The sequence below is a fragment of the Bactrocera neohumeralis genome, chromosome 4, assembly GCF_024586455.1.
Source record: "Bactrocera neohumeralis isolate Rockhampton chromosome 4, APGP_CSIRO_Bneo_wtdbg2-racon-allhic-juicebox.fasta_v2, whole genome shotgun sequence".
Classification (NCBI taxonomy): Eukaryota; Metazoa; Arthropoda; class Insecta; order Diptera; family Tephritidae; genus Bactrocera; species Bactrocera neohumeralis.
Window position 1 is genome coordinate 32,496,167 of NC_065921.1, and position 19,826 is coordinate 32,515,992.

At 34.3% G+C, this 19,826-nt stretch overlaps 1 protein-coding gene across 6 annotated transcripts; it reads right to left on the minus strand.

Annotated features, from left to right (window-relative positions):
* Positions 1 to 1,199: 1,199 nt before the first annotated feature.
* LOC126757254 (cyclin-dependent kinase 4) lies at positions 1,200 to 18,428 on the minus strand. Of its 6 annotated transcripts, none has more exons than XM_050471022.1 (7): positions 18,276 to 18,428; positions 13,512 to 13,762; positions 5,173 to 5,338; positions 2,198 to 2,333; positions 1,802 to 2,130; positions 1,531 to 1,666; positions 1,200 to 1,464 (listed from the first exon to the last, which is right to left on the minus strand). In XM_050471022.1, exons 2-7 carry the CDS (start codon positions 13,600 to 13,602, stop codon positions 1,381 to 1,383), a joined length of 942 nt encoding a protein of 313 aa, XP_050326979.1. In that variant the 5' UTR covers positions 13,603 to 13,762; positions 18,276 to 18,428; the 3' UTR covers positions 1,200 to 1,380. The 6 variants fall into 6 exon arrangements, with proteins under 6 accessions (XP_050326979.1, XP_050326976.1, XP_050326975.1 ...); XM_050471019.1 differs by lacking the exon at positions 18,276 to 18,428 and adding an exon at positions 18,121 to 18,269; XM_050471018.1 differs by lacking the exon at positions 18,276 to 18,428 and adding an exon at positions 18,062 to 18,269.
* Between the last annotated feature and the right edge of the window lie 1,398 nt (positions 18,429 to 19,826).

Here is a 19,826-nt window from a genome sequence, read left to right on the forward strand (position 1 = left end):
TTGTAAATAAGTACGTAGTCGGATTATGTCTATTTTCAACTCGTAATACATATGTACATATGTATATAAAAGTATATGTGAAGGTAGTCCAGGTAAAGGTACTTATTCAATAGCCTTCGCTCAACTTATGGTTAACATAATTGGCCTACTGAGCAAATTATTCGCAACACCATCACCCATCTTGAGACCCAGCATTCCTTATTGGCTAAAATTGACCGATAGACCATCTTCAGCACGCAGTGAAGAAAACATAGCAGCCGTAGCTGAGACCGTGGTGAGTCGATTCAGCAACATTCGCAGCAACTTGAACTGTCGTATGGAACGACTTGGCAATTTTACGTCGGGATCTTGAATTGCAAGCATACAAAATACATCTACTTGGCGCTATGGGCTGTTGAAAAGTTCCAAAAAGATCCGACGTATAGATTTTGTTCACCGGTGAGTTGTCGCATTTAGGACGTAGTACAAACTGAAAAGATTCAAGAGCTGCCATTTCAACCAGAAAAAACAACGGTTTGGTATGGTTTGTATGCCGGTGGCATAAGCGGTCCATATTTATTCAAAAATGATGTCGGTGAGAACGTAACCGTCAATGGTGACCGTTATCGCGGCGTGATAACCGACTATTTATGCCTGAAATTGAAGCTCGTAATCTTGGCGACATTTGGTTTCAACCAGACGGGAGTGGCGCCATTTTGTATGGGGAAATCTAGAAAACTAGTGAGATAATCTACTCAACAGCCTAAGTCTCGTAACAACAACATGGTAAGCGTGATAGCCGCATCCGCTTTCCGTGAGAAGTTGTGGAAGTTAAGTAAATTATTGGGATGTACTTATTTGATAAAACTGAAAACTGATTTGAATAATTTATTTTAAAAGTGTGCAGGCCTGGTTTTCCCCTCTACGGTTCTGATAGCAGATGATTTAGTGCCAGCTTTGCACAATTCGTAGCTACCTAAAATTTGATTTGTAAGGTATTATTTTAATTCTAGACGCTGACTGATTTGCAACACATCTTTTTGGACAAAGATTAGGCCACCAAAACTTGGATCAAATATGCCTTAGTGAACACTTTTAGGTTTGATAATTATTCCCACAAACTTAAAAAAAGAAATAGGTACCAAGGAATTTTCATAAATTATTTCTAAGTGACAGATTTTTGAGATTAAGGTTTCATTTTCAATCAATATATATACATATATATGACGCAATTCCATCAGCTGTATTTACCATATAATAGAATATCTAAATATAAAATAAGTGTAAATTTTTCTTACAATTACGTTCTAATTTTAAAATCCTATAATAGCTAATGAAAAATATAACAATTTATGAAAAAGCTTATGTAAAATTTACAATATTAATAACCGGGGAAAATTGTTAAATGGGTTCCTGTTTAAAGTACTCGTGCTTTAAGCATGCCAATGCGGAGGGTCGTGATCGAAAATCGTATGATAGCATTTGCTGCATTATAGTAAACAAAAAATTATTTAGTCAATTTTTATGATGTAAACTGTTTTTTTAACTTACACTTAATAGATCATTGGAATAATCACATAAATTTGAACACAACTCTTTTGGTTGTTTTGGAAGACGCGGTGGAAAATGTTCTCTTGAAAGCGAAATTGATTGGGGCCACTGTTGAGATGTGGGACGTCCAGTTAACCTGAAAAGGAATTAATAAGGACATTGGATCTCAAATTAGTTCCATTAAATATTTGTTCCATTAAATATTTTCTCTATATAGTATATAAAAGTTCAAAAATCAACAAAATTGTGGAAATAGTTTTTCAACACTTACTCAAAAACTCTATCCAGTTGATTAGCTTCTGATGTGCCTGGGAATAGAGCCTTGCGTGAAAACATTTCAGCTATGATACAAGCAACACTCCAAATGTCAACCGAACTATTGTACGATTGGGCCAACAGGACTTCAGGTGCACGATACCAAAGTGTCACCACTACGGATGTTAGTTTCATTTCAAAATCATATGTTTTTGCCAATCCAAAATCAGCAATTTTCAGATGCCCTTGCGAAGAAATGAGTAAGTTTTGTGGTTTTAAGTCACGGTGAATAATTCGATGGGAGTGCAAAAAGTCCACCCCGGTCAATAGTTCACATGATAAGCGCTATTGTTCAACATTTTATTATTATATTATTTAAGACCGACACATATGTCTGCAGTTAAGTATTCACCTGTATTGTAACTGGTGGCATTCCCGATTTTGGAAGACGTTCAATCAAATCAGACAGATCTTGTTCCAAATGTTCAAAAACTAAAAGTACCATCAACTGATCCTCGCGTTCAAGAACTTGGCACACTTCAAATAGTCTAAAGAATTAAATAAAAAAATATATTTTTATATCTGTACATTATCAAATTATGATTATGAGTTCAGAAATTATGCTCATCAGTTGGATTACTCATATATAAACATGTACATTAATGCATTTTAGACAGGGGTCACTGAAACCGTTGAAATCGAAATTCAAATTATTACGGTCGCTACAGCGTTTCTTATGGAAAGGGGAGAGAGTGGCGAACGGAGCGAGACATTCTTTGAACGCGTTTTTCTCATAATGGTGTTTTTCAAAAGGGTTGCCACCCTCAAAGGAAGAGGCTTGAAGATATCTAGTTCCAATTTGGAGAGAACATTTTTAACGACATTCTCTATCGCGTATTCGATACTTTTGGTTCAAATCGACGCCATTTTGTAGAATTAAAAAAAAAAAAAACAAAAAGCTTCCAGAGCGCGATAGCGCATATCCTACAGATTAATAACCTTTTTGAAATTTTTGTTTTAGATCAAAATTGCGGCTGCATCGTAGATATCGTACAGGACCATTTTTTTATAAGTGTCATTTCAACAATTTATTTAACTATTAAACGCCCAATAAATAAGCATATAAAAATCATTTTCTATTCATCAAGAATGTAAAATTGGACCGATTAGTTAATTTCAATATTGAAAAACAAAATCGCGAAAATCAGTGATTTTTCGGAGGGTCACACTGAGATAATCTCTTAAGGAGATAAAAGTAAGCAATGTTATACTTTCATGTTGTGTGCCACGACATACTGTACGTAGAGCGAGAGAGAGAGAACTCTTCGAAAGAAATTGCATTAGTTTTCGGACTAACCTGTGTGTAAGGTAAATTATTTGGTAAATATACTTTGTCTGGCAACATTAATAATCAGTCAATCAGTTTTAAACGACAAGAGCGACACGACAATGAAGCGGGCACTCCAATAACATAAATTTAACTCAGAGTAAATGAGTACTTCTATCACTTGTATATGTGTGATTCAATAGAAAATGAGTATGTGAGAGGGATGTTGTATTCTCGCTAAAAGTTAGGGACACAGCTCTTAGAATTGCTGTTCCTCTCATTGAAGAGAATGATTCAGTGATATTGTGGTGACTTTTTGGTTGGCAATTTCTCCCTTTAACCGGAGAATGTTCACTATCAGCTGTAGCGCAAAGTTACAAACAAATGCACTCATATACATCCATGAGTATATCAAGTGTAGCTAACAGCTGATTTATACGAATACCAGAGAACTTCAAAAATGCATACACAAATATACTCATAAGTAAAAACAAGCTACTAATTGCTGGCATTATCGCCAGATGTGGAAATAAATTTGCTTATGGAATTAGGTGTTTTTATTAAGTATATACATACATACATATGTATGTACATATGTATATTATATGATGATAAAATTGTACATATGTATCCAAAAAGACAACGTTCCTCTGAAGTTTCTGGCTAATACAATATACATTTTGAAAATACGGCAAAAGTGGTAATTTTTAGGAAATGAAATATCGTAGGGTTTGAAGTGAATCTTTTATTGGCGCGGTAGCAAGATTTATCGATAAGAAGTGTACAACATTTAAAGATCTTTAGTGATATGTATGTATGGATGTTGTAATAAAAATCTTTGGTCTTGAAAAGTATGCACATTTTTAACGAAGTTGCATTGAGCTCTGTTTTGATATTTGATAGCAACAACGCAGTAAGTCACGACAATGTATTTATTTGAAAAATACCCAAATATTTTCACGAAAAATTATTCTATTTATTTCACTCAAATATTTTCACCAAAAACTAGTAAATTAAGTATATTTCACATACAGTAGAGGCCCGCTAATCCGGAAATGGCCTAATCCGGATTCCACTGTAATCCGGACAGGGTTAAAAAACTCAAAATTTCTATTATGTCCCTTGTAATCCGGACCGACATTCTCTATCCGTATTCTCTAATCCGGATCACATGTTTATTATTCACTATATTCGCTTTTATGCTTTATGGGTTTAAGTTTTTTTTTGTTTTTTTGGAACATGTGTATTATTTGTTATAATAAACAAACAGAAATTTATAAATATTTTTTCATACTACATAGTTCTGATATGTCTTTGGTAATCCGGATTTCCTTATATTCCGGATAGGGGCCGATTTTAATTGATCCGGATTAGCGAGCCTCTACTGTATTAACAAAAGTAACTACTTTTTTGATTACAATTTAGATGCTTCTCTATGCTTCTTCTTAACTCAAAAAATTACGTCACAACATAGCGCAATAGTGCAATTTGTTTTTGTAACAATTGTCACAGCCTGAACTGAAAAAAGTAACGATAAATTTTTGTCGTAATCTTGTATTCTATCATTCTTGCATGCGTCAAAGGACATGCTAGCGCATGGTTGCATCCTGTTCCCATGAACATCTCGGATAATTTGTTCATTATCCCTATGCGTAAGAAAGGGATGAGTGATCAGATGCACACAAGAGTTTCGTCAATTCAGCTTTAAGAAACTCATAGAAACATTAACGAAATCTCTGATACGCGGTCTAAAATTCTATTCGGAGTTCTCTTTAAAATCAAATGCACAGATGGGAATCAAAACATCAGTATGTTGAAGAAATTAATAATTTTCAGCTAGTTTCACTCATTTTAGGAAGCGAGTTGGCTCAAAATTATTTCAAAATATTTTGGAGCAGTTACCACGTGGGGTTTGCCAAAAAGGTATTCATAATCATTTATATTTTCGTGAGTAACCTAATATACCCAAAGTTATCGCCCCAATAACATTACATTTACATTAAAATAAAATGCGGTCCTAATTTCAGGAACTCTTTTAATTCATTAAAAAATTTACTTACTTAACAATATTTGGATGATCTGAGGCATTTAAATGTTTCAGCAAAGCAATCTCTCGTAGTGTTGACATGGGAACTCCATTGTCCGTTATAGGTATGCGAACTTTTTTGATAGCGACAATTTTTCCTGATTGATTATCTTTTGCACGATATACAGTTCCATAGGCTCCTTAGCAAATTACGGTCAATAAATTAGGAGGTAATTGGCAATTTAATGATTTACGTAATTCCAAAGTTCCAGTTCCGAAGTTAGATATTAAACGTAAGTTAAATGAGCGAAAGAAATGGAAAAAAAAGCGAAACAAAAATTATACAAATGAAATCAATAATCCGAAACATGTTATTTTAGTGTAATATAATATATTAATGTGAGAAGAAAAAAAGCAAATAAGTGAAATTCCATAATAATCCTCATAACACTACAAACCATTTTGGTGTTCAAACTATACACACTGAAAACCGTTAAATAAAGGAAATTTCATTTGTTATCTAGGAACCAACTTTTTGTAACTCTTGCGTTATGCTTTGTGTTTGATATTTCAACAGTGAGATCTCATTGACTCAAGCTTTCTAAGAGGTTTTGATCCAAAATATGAATATAGTCAGATGCTGTCATTCGTCCCATAATCCTGTGACATTTTCCCCCCCATTCCAATTCATACAACCCTATAGCAACAACGAACCACCACAAAATTGTAGGGTTGTCCTTACGTGCCTCGACGATAGTAGCGCCACATCCACTGCCTCTCATCTGGTCCAAATAGATTTATTTCGGTCTCGTCAGGTCAGATCAGATCACTTTCTTCCAAATCTTGATGTTGAAATTTTATGCGAAATTATTACGAATGGAAGTAGATCAATGAATCCTGCGCGCTCATGGTGGGAATGTCTCTCTCGAAAGAGATTCTCTATCAGGCTTGTTGATTCCTTTGTATCGGTTTCATTTAAATATATCAAATCATGTGATAAAAAAGGAACCTTATAAAAAAACCTTTAGGAATAATAATATCTTAACGTTAAAAAAATTAAATGTAATAGATTTCTTTTGTTTCCATCGACAAAACACTTGCACATCCAATAATTGCGTCTACAAGGTGCTTTCCAAAGTAAAAAAGACTTAAAAAAAATCAGAACAAATGTTTTTTTCGGCAAAATCAATTTATTTTATTTAAAATAGTCTCCTTCTGCTTCAATACAGCTATTTGCATGGTCCAAAAGCATGTCGAACGAGTGTTTTAGCTCGTTGGCCCGTATGGCCGCCAGTATGACGACGCAAGCCCTTTGAATGGCCTCTACGTCTGCATTTCATGGGCAAATAAATTTTTCCGAAAAGGAATAAGTCGCACGGTGCCATATCAGGTGAATACGGTGAGTGGTTAATGGTTAAAATGTGATTTTTGGTCAAATAATCGGTCACAAGCGTCGATCGATGAGACGGATTCTGAGCAATTTTTGGTCGTCAGTCAATTTGTGCGGAACAAACCGTGCACACACCTTTCGTAAGCTCAAATGTTCGGTCAAAATGCGATAAATCGATGTGAGAGATATTCAATTCCATTTCCATGAATTTCAATAATGATTTCGGCTGATTTTTGATGAATTCACGCACAGTTTCGATGGAATTTCAGATGATCACGGATTTTGATTGGCCCACATATTGTTCGTCATTTATGTCCTCACGACCACTTTGAAAACATTGAAAGCACTCGTGCACTCTGCCACGGGATAGGCAATCATCGCCATAAACTTGTTTCATCAATTGAAACGTTTCGGTAAAAGTTTTACCAAATTTTAAAACAAAATTTAATGTTGGCTCTTTGTTCGAAGTTCATTTTTGCACCAATAACACAAACACACTGAGACACTTAAAACGCAATAACTTAACTTCCAATCGATGAAATGTCATGACTAGACAATCAATGGACAATCGATAAAGATAGCAAATTCTAACGCACTAGTCGACATATGGATGGCGCCACCAGGGGGCGCTAGATTCAAAGAAGTCCTGTTTACTTTGGAAAACACCTTGTATACTCAAACAATTGATCGAATGAGTTTACGCGCACAGCTTCCCGCAATGAACTCATCGATGCAAGTGAGCTCGATAGCACGCTAGTTACAAAAAATGGAAATAGTACCGGTATTGTTAACAGTACTTTTAGCGCATCAAAATATTTTATTTATGATCAGCAAAGCAATAATGAGTAGTCGAAAAAGTCTTTTCGTGTTTCTAATCAAACTTCAACTTATTTTTTTTTTTTTTATATACTAATAAATAAAGAAATCGACCTTTTTGCCATTTTTCCGCTAAGTGATTAGTGTTGAACTTTCATCAGTATAAATGGAAATTTCGAATTTTCCAGAACGGAAGTGAGCTAACCATTGTTGTGCTTCACGAACTGATACAGCATCGCCTCCGTAAATTTTACAAAATATAGCGAATTTCTCCATTATTTTCACTCATTTTTGAACAGATCTAACTTTTTTTCAACTTCCCCGAATTTAATTTATTAAATGAAGCTTAAAATATCACCTTTCCAACACTATATGGTATGACACAATGTAGCAGCACTGGAGATATACGACTGCAACGACAACTATTGACAAAATACGAAAAGACTTTTTCGACTACCCAATATTAAAAAATTGATTAATAAACTAAGGAGTTGTATACATAAATATTTGAGTATGAAAAAACTGTTTCAAATTGGTTCCGCATCTTCAGTTTTCTTTGAGTGGACAACAAGCGACTTTTTGTTGTTATCAGTCTTAAAGAAAATTTTCGCCAGGAAGAAATTTAGCGACGATGACTGCACATTAAGGTTGGGAAGTTGGAATATTTTAAGACAAATTTTCTTTTAATCGATTTTATGAGTCAACGAAAAAAATCCTTATTAACTGGAAAACTCATAGTCTGTTTGACGATGAATATCTTGTGAACCTTAACTTAATCGAAATTGCATTAAAATATATATATGTATATGTATATTATATATACAAATATTGCCAGGATCGAATCCGGGAAAAAACTTCATAATTTTTAAGAAAGCTTGGCCACTTTCACTAAAATACCACACAGAAAGAATTCGTGTTGATTGCAAAATGTTTTAATAATACTCAGGTATACTTGAGAACATATTTTACTTATAAATATATAAATCATACAGTGACCGAAATGTTCCGCATAAGGTTATTATTAAGTATGTATATCAAATGCTAAGATATTTTACGAATCAACCAATATTACGGTATAAAGTTAACCGGTAGTTTCTTATATTATGGGTATGGTATTTAAGTGTAGTATTGACCGGATTTTATCTATGTACATTTGGCATTACTACATATTATTAATAAAAATCTATGTCCTCTGAGTTTCATTAAGATACTTCACATAACATCACCAGGATATCTCTCTAAGTCCAACTGGACGTTTTAAAATCCTGATATTAGTTTTAAACCGATTTTATTCGTTTTAGGCGGAAAGGTACACTGAAAACAACGCTCACTGACTTTCACTAAGATAACTTACACACTGACTGATATATGCGTTATAAAGTCAGTGGGAAGTTAAAAATCTTTCTATTAATATATGAGGGCTAAGAAAGTATTGACTTGATTCCACCCATTTTTAGTATATAAACATACATAAGAAAAGGAGTCTCTTCGAATTTCTAAAATATATAGATAAAAAGTTCGCAATATGAACTGGGTACCACATATCTGGGGCCATAAACAGTTGTAGTCCGATTTGGATAAGTTTTAGTCGTTACATATGTAAGTAGCACACCTCAAATGCACTATTTGTGCAAAGTTTTATCCGGATAGATTGATTAGTTCTTGATTTGTATATTGAAAAGTGAAAGAATCAGTTGGAATTTAAAATTGTACTATATAGGATGTAGGAGAGTCCCATTTTCGTAGTGTGATATGCGAATGTCAGAATTGCCTGCCGAATTTGGTTTATATCGGTCATGGAGGCCCGTCGTCCAAATTTCATATCGGCTCATATACAGCCATCTTGTTTCATCTCGGTTCTTAAAAGATTTGTCCTGAAAGTATATTGAACCTATTAGTGGTCAGGGCCCCGACTATTTTTTCGAACTTTTTTGCCCACAGGTGTCCACAGGTGTTATGGGCGTGAAAGTGATCCAATTACACCCATCTACAAATTTGCCGTGCGATTCTGTACTGTGATACAGTCTCAAGTCTCTAAATTTGAGATTTTGAGTTAGAGACAATTTTTGAGACTTGAGACGATTTTGCTATTCTGTAAGTGACAGTCACAAAATCTATTACATTTCATTATTCAGAGATGTTTTTAAACTTGAATGAAAATAAATATGTCGATAAAAAATATTAAATTTTCTATAACATAGTTAAAAAACATATTTATCAATTTAAATAGAAATATATCTTGACTTTGTTTCATAATATTTACGAAATTTATGTAAAATTGATTTATTTTTAACCTTTCCGTGTTTGAGTTGCTTACAAAATATAAAAAACGACAATCGATTAATTTCTATGATGATCTCTATTGAGTATATTCAAAATGGCAGACAAGAGTTCTTTTTGGTTTTGTGCCTGCTAACTACCAGGTCTCAAATTTGAGGCAATATTTTGAGACTAACGCTAGAGACTGTTTAGTGAATAGTAACTAGTCACAAATTGAGATTTTACCTCAAAATGTCTCAAATAGATACTAGAGACTGGTTACAGAATCCCGCTATTATTCTCATTTTTTTGCCAAGGAATATGTACGTCGACAAAGTTCCATTACGATATCTCGAGTTTTACCCAAGTTACAGCTTGCACGGACAGCCAGTCAAGTAGACATACATAAGTATGTAAGTATGTACCTTTGCATTCACACATGGAATGAACAATAAGAAATATGTACGAAATTTCGTTAAAAGTGAATCTAGAAATGATAAAGTGTTGGCATACTTTCATTTTATTCTTATCTGTTTTAAATACTTTTTATTATCAAGAAGTGCCCACATATACATTTAATATGGTATATGTATACATACATATGTATTTCACACATACCAATACACATGTATTTATTTCTATGAAAGTACAGCTGTTGGTACTGACTAAGGCACCGAATTTAAATCCATGTTTTAAAAACTCCAAAATACATTATAAGTTAAGATTTCTACCTTTCGCATAACATTTACACAAACCTCTATATTCATAAAAAAACTCGAGTATAATCTTATACTAAGTAATAAAAAATTATAAAATTTCGTTAAAAATATTTTGAGAGCATTGTACATACATATGTATGTATGTATGTACTCATATTCGGTTTAATACACCCAACAAACTAAATATTTCACCTTCCTCCGAACACAATGACATCACTTCAAGACTTTTTAGATCAATTCTGAATTCGTGTCTAGCCAAACAACTAAACGTCTGTGAAATGTTCGTTGATTCGTTTGCCAAAATGACGAGAACTTATGGGTACAATCGTGGATGAAATATAAGCGGCGGAGAGGCAGAAAAGCGGACATACTATGAGAATGTCAACGAATTCGACAAAATATTTAAGTCGAAATGAATTGGCTATGGAAATATGTATGTATGTATGTACATATTTTGCTTTTATCTTGCATTTCACCAATGGCTTTACAACAAACAGCTAAAAATTCAGTTGGTGATTTAGTGCACCTACAAATAAGAATATGTTTTATGCGACTATACGAGTATACACAAGTATGGTTTCATAGTATCAAACAAAGAACATAGAACAAACTAACATGGTGTCACATCCAGAAGGACAGGCCGCATAGTCTATAAGTTTTATACTTATGTATATAAATAATCAGTGGCTTGTCCAGGTCCGTCTGTACAAACGTGAACTAGTCTCTCAGTTTTGAAAGAAATTTGAAAATGCTCCCCACGAAGAATTGTCACAAGAACTATTATCGGACTACTATAGCATATAGCTTCCTTACAAATTGATCGTTTAAATGAAGTATGGAAAACTTTCATATTTCGCAAATTATTTCCACGAAATTTTACGTAGATTATTGCCTAAGAAGAAATATCTTCAGATCGGTCCACCACAGCCCATATGTATGCATGTACATACATAGCTGCCATTCAAACTGATATTTCAAATTCAAGTTTTTTCTTCTTTTTATTTTTCTCTTTTTTATATCGAATCCATAATGTTTGAGGAGTTTTGTGTGAAATTTTTGATTTGATTGAAATTGACGAAGTTACGAGTATTTTTATACCCTGAACAGGGTATATTAAGTTTGTCACGAAGTTTGTAACACCCAGAAGGAATCGTCGGAGACCCTATAAAGTATATATATAAATGATCAGTATGTCGAGCTGAGTCGATTTAGCCATGTCCGTGTGTCTGTCCGTCTGTCTGTCTGTATATATACGAACTAGTCCCTCAGTTTTTAAGATATCGTTTTGAAATTTTGCAAACGTCATTTTCTCTTCAAGAAGCTACTCATTTGTCGGAACGGCCGATATCGGACCACTATAACATATAGCTGCCATACAAACTGAACGATCGGAATCAAATGCTTGTATGGAAAACTTTCACATTTGACAAGATATATTAACGAAATTTGGTATATGTTATTTTCTAAGGCAAAAATGTAATCTCCGAAGAAATTGTTCAGATCGGTTAACTATAGCATATAGCTGCCATACAAACTGAACGATCGGAATCAAATGCTTGTATGGAAAACTTTCACATTTGACAAGATATATTAACGAAGTTTGGTATATGTTATTTTCTAAAGCAACAATGTAATCTCCGAAGAAATTGTTCAGATCGGTTAACTATAGCATATAGCTGCCATACAAACTCAACACATTTACTAACATAAATGCACCTGTGAAGGGTATTTAGCTTCGGTGCAACCGAAGTTAACGTTTTTTCTTGTTAATGTTGCATTAGGAGCATTTTACATCAGATTTTTAGTGTTCAAAACCTTAAACCGTTATCCCCGTAACTTCCTTTTTTCAAAGTCGGTGCCCTTCAAAACATCAAAACTACTGCACCGATTCTTTTGGAATATATAGCACTATTTCTGTATATAATTTACGAGGTAAGCCCGAAATACATATATTTTCAAATTTGTTAATAATTTTTATATAAGATAATTTCTAAATTGTTAATAATTTTTATTTTAATTAATCATTTAATAAATTTTAATAACAAAGCAGACGATATTTTAGTTAAAAGCCTGTTTTTTTTTAAACTGTTCTAAAAATAAAAAATTAGAATTTCGGAAACACTATTTACGTTATCTGTGAAAATTTAACGAATAAACCTTAATATCCGAGACACGTTCGAATAATTGCCGCTAAATCTTATACAACATTCCTCAAATGTCGGACATATTTCGAAAAACATGCTGAAATATATTCTAAAGAATTGGGTTATAAAATCCGTTAACATACAGTCAGATTATTATATTCGTGGTATAAGGGATATGTTGATATTGATTTGGTACGCTTTTGGGATGTTAGTGAATGTGTTTATGTGATATTCGCTTTGATACATGAATTATCCATTGTAAAATTTAGTTTATTTTATTTAACATAACTAATAAGGGGAAATGTTTACTTTCATTGGTGGCGTTTTTTAAGTGGCGGGTCCCAAACTCAGCGCACAACCGTGGGGAGGAATGGTTCGCCTTCTGATTTTAGCCAGCCTTCAAACGGATGTTCTTTGGCTACCCAGAGGAACGATGAGTTGTATGAGATATACGACGACATTGACATACTTAGTTCAGATAATTGAAATACAGCGGCTACGCTGGCTAGGCCATGTCGTCCGAATGGACGAAAACACTCCAGCTCTGGAAGTATTCGACGCAGTCCCCGCTGGGGAAAGCAGACGAAGAGGAAGACCTCCACTCCGTTAAAAATACCAGTTGGCCTCGCTTGGAATCTCCAATTGGCGCCACATTGCGAAAAGAATATACGACTGGCGCGCTGTTGTTAAATCGGTTATAACTGCGTAAGCAATGTCTACGCCAGTAAAGAAGAAGAATAGGGGGAAATATTCGCGGTTGGGGTCGAATTTGTCTATTTTAAAACTATGATTTTAGAGTATAATAATATTATATTAATATATGTTTCTGTTTTTAATGACATAATTATTTTTATGTAAATTTTAATTCGTTAAAAGCAAAAAGCAAAGAGTAATGCTAGTTACGACTGAAGTGGTGGTTAGCATAAAATGTCTTCATTAAATTCACAGTTCTACCTCCTACTCTCTATTATTAATTTAATAATCTGGATTTATATGAATCTACAACATACAGACGTTAATGTGTTTTACTTAATTTAAAAATTACCTGTGCCAATGACATTGAGCTCTTCATAGTTTAAGGATTCGCTGTCTTCACAATGCGCCGCCGAGGACATTATCCAATTTTCTTTCCGCATTAAAGCAGTTTTAATGGTTTAATTAAAATGTTCTGTTTTCCTTTCTCCTTTATTTTATTTTTGATTATTTTGCGTTATTTCTTTTAACAATTTAATTTGTATTCACACTTATTTGTTGCCAAACTATTTTTTTGCGGTTGTTAAACACGATTCTTTTAAGCTTTTATTCATATTAAAAAATGAAATCATTAGCGAAATAATAACAATCCGAGATGAAGTACATACATATATGTATAGGTACATACGCGTGTATGAAGAGTAATGCAGAGTGGACAAGGTCAAGAAAGCAACGAAAGCTAAAAGCAGCTGTAAAAACAGTTTATGGTCAATCCGAAGTGAGCGGATCAGTGCAATAATTCGCTCCACAACTCAACTCTGCAGCTGAGACTTGGAAAAACACACACCGTGAATCGATTAGTGGTCAAGACAACTTAACAAAAGTATTGTACAATATTGTTTGTTGCAATTGCTTAGGGAAATGTTGAAAATAATAGACAGTTATATGCTCTCTCTGTTACTAAGTACTTACAAGCATAAGTATATACATATGCATTGGATCAATATACATATGTATGTATGTATGTACATAGTTTACGTATATTTTAACGGGTTTTGTAGCGCTAATGATTCCTGTACATTATATGCATCCATATATACTTGTACATACAAATGTACATATGTTATTTGGAAAGAGAACCAAGTAGTGAAATTGGGAAGTACTGCTTCTCATAACGATACAAGAAATAATTCAAGTGTGATGTTTTTATAAACACTTTATTACATACTAAATATGTATATATGTATATAATATTATAACGGAGAAAAAAGGTTTTGAAGTTTCTGAGATTGTGGGTTCTAAACGTCAGCGAGGTAAAGTTGCCTGTTGAATCTGACCCAAGTTAAAGAGTCATTAGTAAAATGGTTGTATTTGCAAAATATCACCACTATAGAAATTAAGAACTGTTGCCATTTGACACCTATTTTGTCAAATTGTATACAAATGAACGACAAGGATCAGGCACTTTATGCTATGTTCGGACCGACATTGAAAACATTTTGAAAACACATTTGTGGGTTGTGGAATCTAAGTCGTTCGGACCGACAATGTGTGTTTTCGATGAGTTTTCACTGACAACTATTTTTCAATCAATAGGGGGATTCTCTTGCTCTTGCAAGATTGCACGATGACACAAAATGCAAAAATCCTATACCGAAATATGCAAAGCCAAGAGAGCACCCATTGCAGAATCTAGTGGTATATGACGGCACGAAAATAAACATGGGTTTTGGTCTGATTGCAAATAATTTTCTGCGTGTGTTTGTTGTTGTGCCGTTGCACCAAGAGGAAAATTCTGCAATTCGTGCACCGTGCAAGGGTTTTGCAAGAGCAAGAGAATCCCCCTAATATGACAATATCAAGTGACAGCTGTATTTGTATATGGAATGTAAACAAATATCAAGTGACAATTTAGGGCCGGCAAAATATGTCTTCCAATAAAATCGATTAAACTAGAGCAGGTACCGATAATAATGAGTGGAATGTAAGTTTTCAAGTAGTTTTCAGCGAAAACTGTGTTTTCGTTTGACAGATTTTACATGGACGAAAACACAAGCTTTCGTGCGAAAACCAGTTTTTCGTTTTCGTGGGAAAACATGTTTTCATTGTCGGTCCGAACATAGCATTACGTTTAAAATAAATATGCTGTCAAACTTACATAGTAATCGTCTTCTTTCTTGCATGACGTCACGAACTAATGTTTTTTCTGTCAAACGGATTCCAAAATAGTGAGGGGACAATACTTTTGTAATCTTGAATTCCTTAATTCATGGTTTTGGCGGAAACATATGTAGGTCATCAAACTACTTTTGTCATTTTAACTAGTCAATTATGTGAATAAAATAAAGACGGAATATCGATTTCATTTTCGAGTAGGAAAACGAATGAAATTCCGAACTCGACTTGTAAATTTATTCAAAATTCATTTTACTGCAATTTAATGTTGCATGCTTTTAGGCTGTTAGGCACCATTACATACATATGTATGTATATGGATTGAGATATTTTTGATTGAATGTAGGCCTATTCAAGATTTTCACTAAGAACTATACATATTCTCTACCTACGAGGTTAGGTTAGGTTAGATGGCTGATCAGAGATCGCACGTGGACTGATCAATGTAGTTCTTTGTGAAGCCATTGAAAATAAGAACTCCTATGTTCGGGCTTACAGATCGGCAAACGCTTAGTAGCCAAAACAAATTTGCAAAGGTAAGATGTCTGAAGGTATGTATGCGCCCCCAAGTGTCTAAGCCTTGACCTACCAAACGCGGGAAAGTCAAGAAGAAAATGCTGAGTTGTTTCTGCCGCATCTTCTTCCAAACAACTTCTGCACACGGCGTTACACATAGACATACATATGTACATATGTACTGACAGTAATACGAGAGAATTTCCATCCGCACTAACTTAAACAAAATATTGATAAACTCCTTGATCGATTTTACTAATATACATATGTATGTATGTACATAAGTATGTACGAATATTAGATACGTGCATATATGCAAATTTAAAGTGTCTGTAGCGATTAGAAAAACCGGAATGTAATTAGAACAAGTAGCATCTACATTCATACATACCTATGCATGTATCCATAAACTTACATACATACATATGCTATATATGTAGTAAATAACATGCATAAATCACAGGTAAAGTAGCTTCAAATAAGTCACATAACAAAGAGCTAAAGAGTAACAAGACGTTTCTGCGGCTGAGTGTTATGTTGCAGAAGCACAGAATGAAAACTTTGCCTTTACAGAACTCAACAGACACAATGGTGCACGGAGTGTATAGAGAGATACTAGAACACACATTGCTGCCGTTAAAAACAGTGCTGTAAATTATTCTTCTGTTGCTTCGGCACGATTAGGACCGCAATTTTGCTTGGCTGACGTCTGCTGGCTGCAACTGCGGCAGCTCAGCGGTATTCTGCTGTTCAGCTGCTGGTAGTACAGTGACCCCATTGTACAAGAACATACATATGTATGCTTATATCTTTGTATGGATTCGAATATACATGTTTATCTATATTTTAGCACACGTTTGAACATACATTTGTACATTAACAGGCATCTATTGTTGATCGATCGACGAGCAAGTATGTATGTATGTATATGCATATATAGGTACAAAACTAGATTACTACCTATACAAACATACTCATGTATGTACATACATATGTATGTAAATATGTAAAATATGTATTTACTCGTGTAGGTTGTCATCTCGAGCATCTCTGTAAGTTGCCAACATCTACATAAGTGTGTATGTAAAAAACAATAATTGCCCAAGCCCATGAGTACATTCATATGTACATATGTATGTAGGCACAACCGCACGCGGCTGTTATTGAATGTACATGCAGTGTCAGTACATATGTATGTATGTATTTGAAGAGTACTGATTAGGCGGTAAATAATGCGATAGTAAACTGCATGTTTGCTTTTGGTGTAGTTCTTTATATAACGCGTTCGGGAGAAAGTAAACAATTATATACACATATACCTACATCACAGGAAAAAATTTTACAAGTTTATTAACACATCCGCTGGACGTAAACGCGATTTTATACAAAAAACTACTGCAAGGGTGTCAATTCGCTAGCAGTTGCGTTGAAATGTGGTCCGTGCGATAGCCAGCTGTCGAAGGCGAACACATAACAGAAAGGCCAACAAGCAAAAGCTGTTTGGAATAGCGGCGATGAGAACGATCGATTGAATAGACGTTAGGTACATAAACACATGCGAACATTTCTATGTATGGATAACAAGCACCTATATACATATGTACATATACATATATACATATAAATACATATATCTAAACAAACGAGACGTGTGAATACGAAGAGCAGAAACAGCAGAATGCTGAAGAGAACAAAAGGCAATAGTGAACGAATAGCGCTGGCGATGTTAAATTTACCTTCGTACAAACGTATATATGCATGTGTGTTTATAAATTTGCACATTTGAATTTCGTATACTATGTTATTTGAATACCTAACTGCTTTCTATTGAGCATTAACAACGATTAATACATGTACATAAGTATGTACATTCTTATAACAGAGAGAGAGCAAGCAAATTGCCTTTGGAACGGCTTAATGGATCTTCTTGTTCGCCATTCCATTGACCATGGTTGTGACAAGTAGCTCTACTACTAAGGCCACCACCATGCACAGCACAAAGCATTATGACGTCGTCGAAGTCATCAACGCAGTCGCAGACACTGTCGCCCTCCTAATTCGTACTCAAGTAATCGGCGGTGCACATCACACAGGCATATTGCTTATGTATGACGATTTGTATCTATGAATGTGTATGTGTGTATCTATGTACGCGCATACGGTAGTAACGAAAGGGGCGAATACACGCAGGCACAAATACGCACACGTTACCTCGGCTTGCTTGTTCAGCGTGTATGTATAGATTAAATGTATTTCAGTTAACTGTTTACCGCATATTTATTAAATCAAAGTTAAAAGTCCCGATATTCGCTTTCTTGATTATATTAGATAGTTTGCTCCGATTTAACATTTACAAAACGCTTATCTATGAATTTTTAACACGAACAGATAGTTGTATGTATATCACGCACGAAAATCCACTTACACTAAAGCGGTCCGATGAACAAGCCAAAAAATACTCCAGCATAAATAATCGCACTCAACTGCCGTAATGACGGATATCTGAACCGAACTCACTCATATTAAGACTTCGCTCAGATCGTAGATGCCTTTGCATGCAGTTCCAACTCGATGATGTATAATCGCTGATCCCGCTGTCAGCAACAAAATTAAAAGAGCTGGAGAGTTCCGTTGCGAAGAGCACATGCTTTCAGTAGATGGTAAGTAGGTATGTGGGTACATACAAATGGAAGCTTAAAGAGCACTGCGAGAACACCTCTGTTTCCTAAATACTCTGGAGGTGAAAATTTGAATAGCTAACAGCCGACACCACAGAAGAAGTAGGTAACCACAGTTATCTAATTCGTGGTGTACACTGTTAACAATATCGCCGGCTATTAACAGCATCTCTGTTGTTGGGCAGAGAATGTTAATGAAATATAGAAAATGAGATAGGCATATTCATTCAAAATTTCGCTCAGACACTCCATCGCCATAAATAAGAGAATGCGAACAAAATTATTTGCTTTGCCAAATGGTTTTTGTCCATACTAAATATTTTTGCTCTCTCAAGAGAGCATTAGGCAAGCCTACGAGTGAACTCTCTTCTCTGAGTGAGAGCTCAGTGCGATAGTAAGTGGCAATCAGAGACCGTTTATAAACGTTCTCTGTGGCAATTTTACGATAAAATTATGAAGCAACTGTTTTGCACATATTTTTACAAAATATTGATGACTTAAAAAATATATAGCGATCTAGAGTTAAAGCTAACAGGAACAAAGTATGCATAAAATAATTTATGTTTCATACTTAAATATTAACAATTTTCAATTTAAATACTAACATTTTAAGTGGTAATGATTAACTGATAGTGAACTATTTTTCAAAAGCATTAACAACATTTCGCTAATGCTTTCATATATTTTTACGAGCGTGGTCAGGATTTATTGTTTTTTTTTTCGTTTAACAGTTTATACTACTTTTTATTTATTTAGTACATGGAGAACAGTGCATGCACCTTTGAATTTTAATCATGCGCACCACTCTGTGTTCGTATTATACTGGGTGTTCGAGATAAGTTAAATTTCCAGTCAAAGATCTTCATTTAAGTAGACCACCCGGTGTGCTTCAATATTTCATTTCCATTGAAGCACCACCAGAGAATGCTAATAAATAGAGATGGCGCAAATGTTAAATTAAATCGTTTTGAAATGGAGAAAATGTTATTAATAAACACAACGAAATAATTATCGATGCGCATGACTATTTAGAGCTTACAATTTCTATGATATTATAAATAATCTTTTGAATTAAAAAGGAGGATTATCGTGGCTAAATCGGGCGCGTTCCTACTTTTGAGGGGACTCATGTCAATTTTATAAAAAGATTTTAATTCAATAACCTTCAGTAGTATCTCGATTCTTGCACGTAATTAAAACCGAGCTCGGTGCAAGTATTGAGGATGTTGCAAGTACCGAGTATTTTTTTTTTCATATAAAATAAACGAATCTTACATACATATGTATGTATATGCTTT

What these genes read in the sequence shown, in the direction of transcription:
- LOC126757254 (XM_050471022.1), bottom strand. Translation starts at nt 13,602, where the DNA reads ATGCGGAAAGAAAATTGGATAATGTCCTCGGCGGCGCATTGTGAAGAC. An exon ending in GCTCAATGTCATTGGCACAG is followed by an intron (nt 5,339 to 13,511) that starts GTAATTTTTAAA and finishes TAATTTGCTAAG; the next exon opens with GAGCCTATGGAACTGTATAT. An exon ending in CAACTGGATAGAGTTTTTGA is followed by an intron (nt 1,667 to 1,801) that starts GTAAGTGTTGAA and finishes ATTCCTTTTCAG; the next exon opens with GTTAACTGGACGTCCCACAT.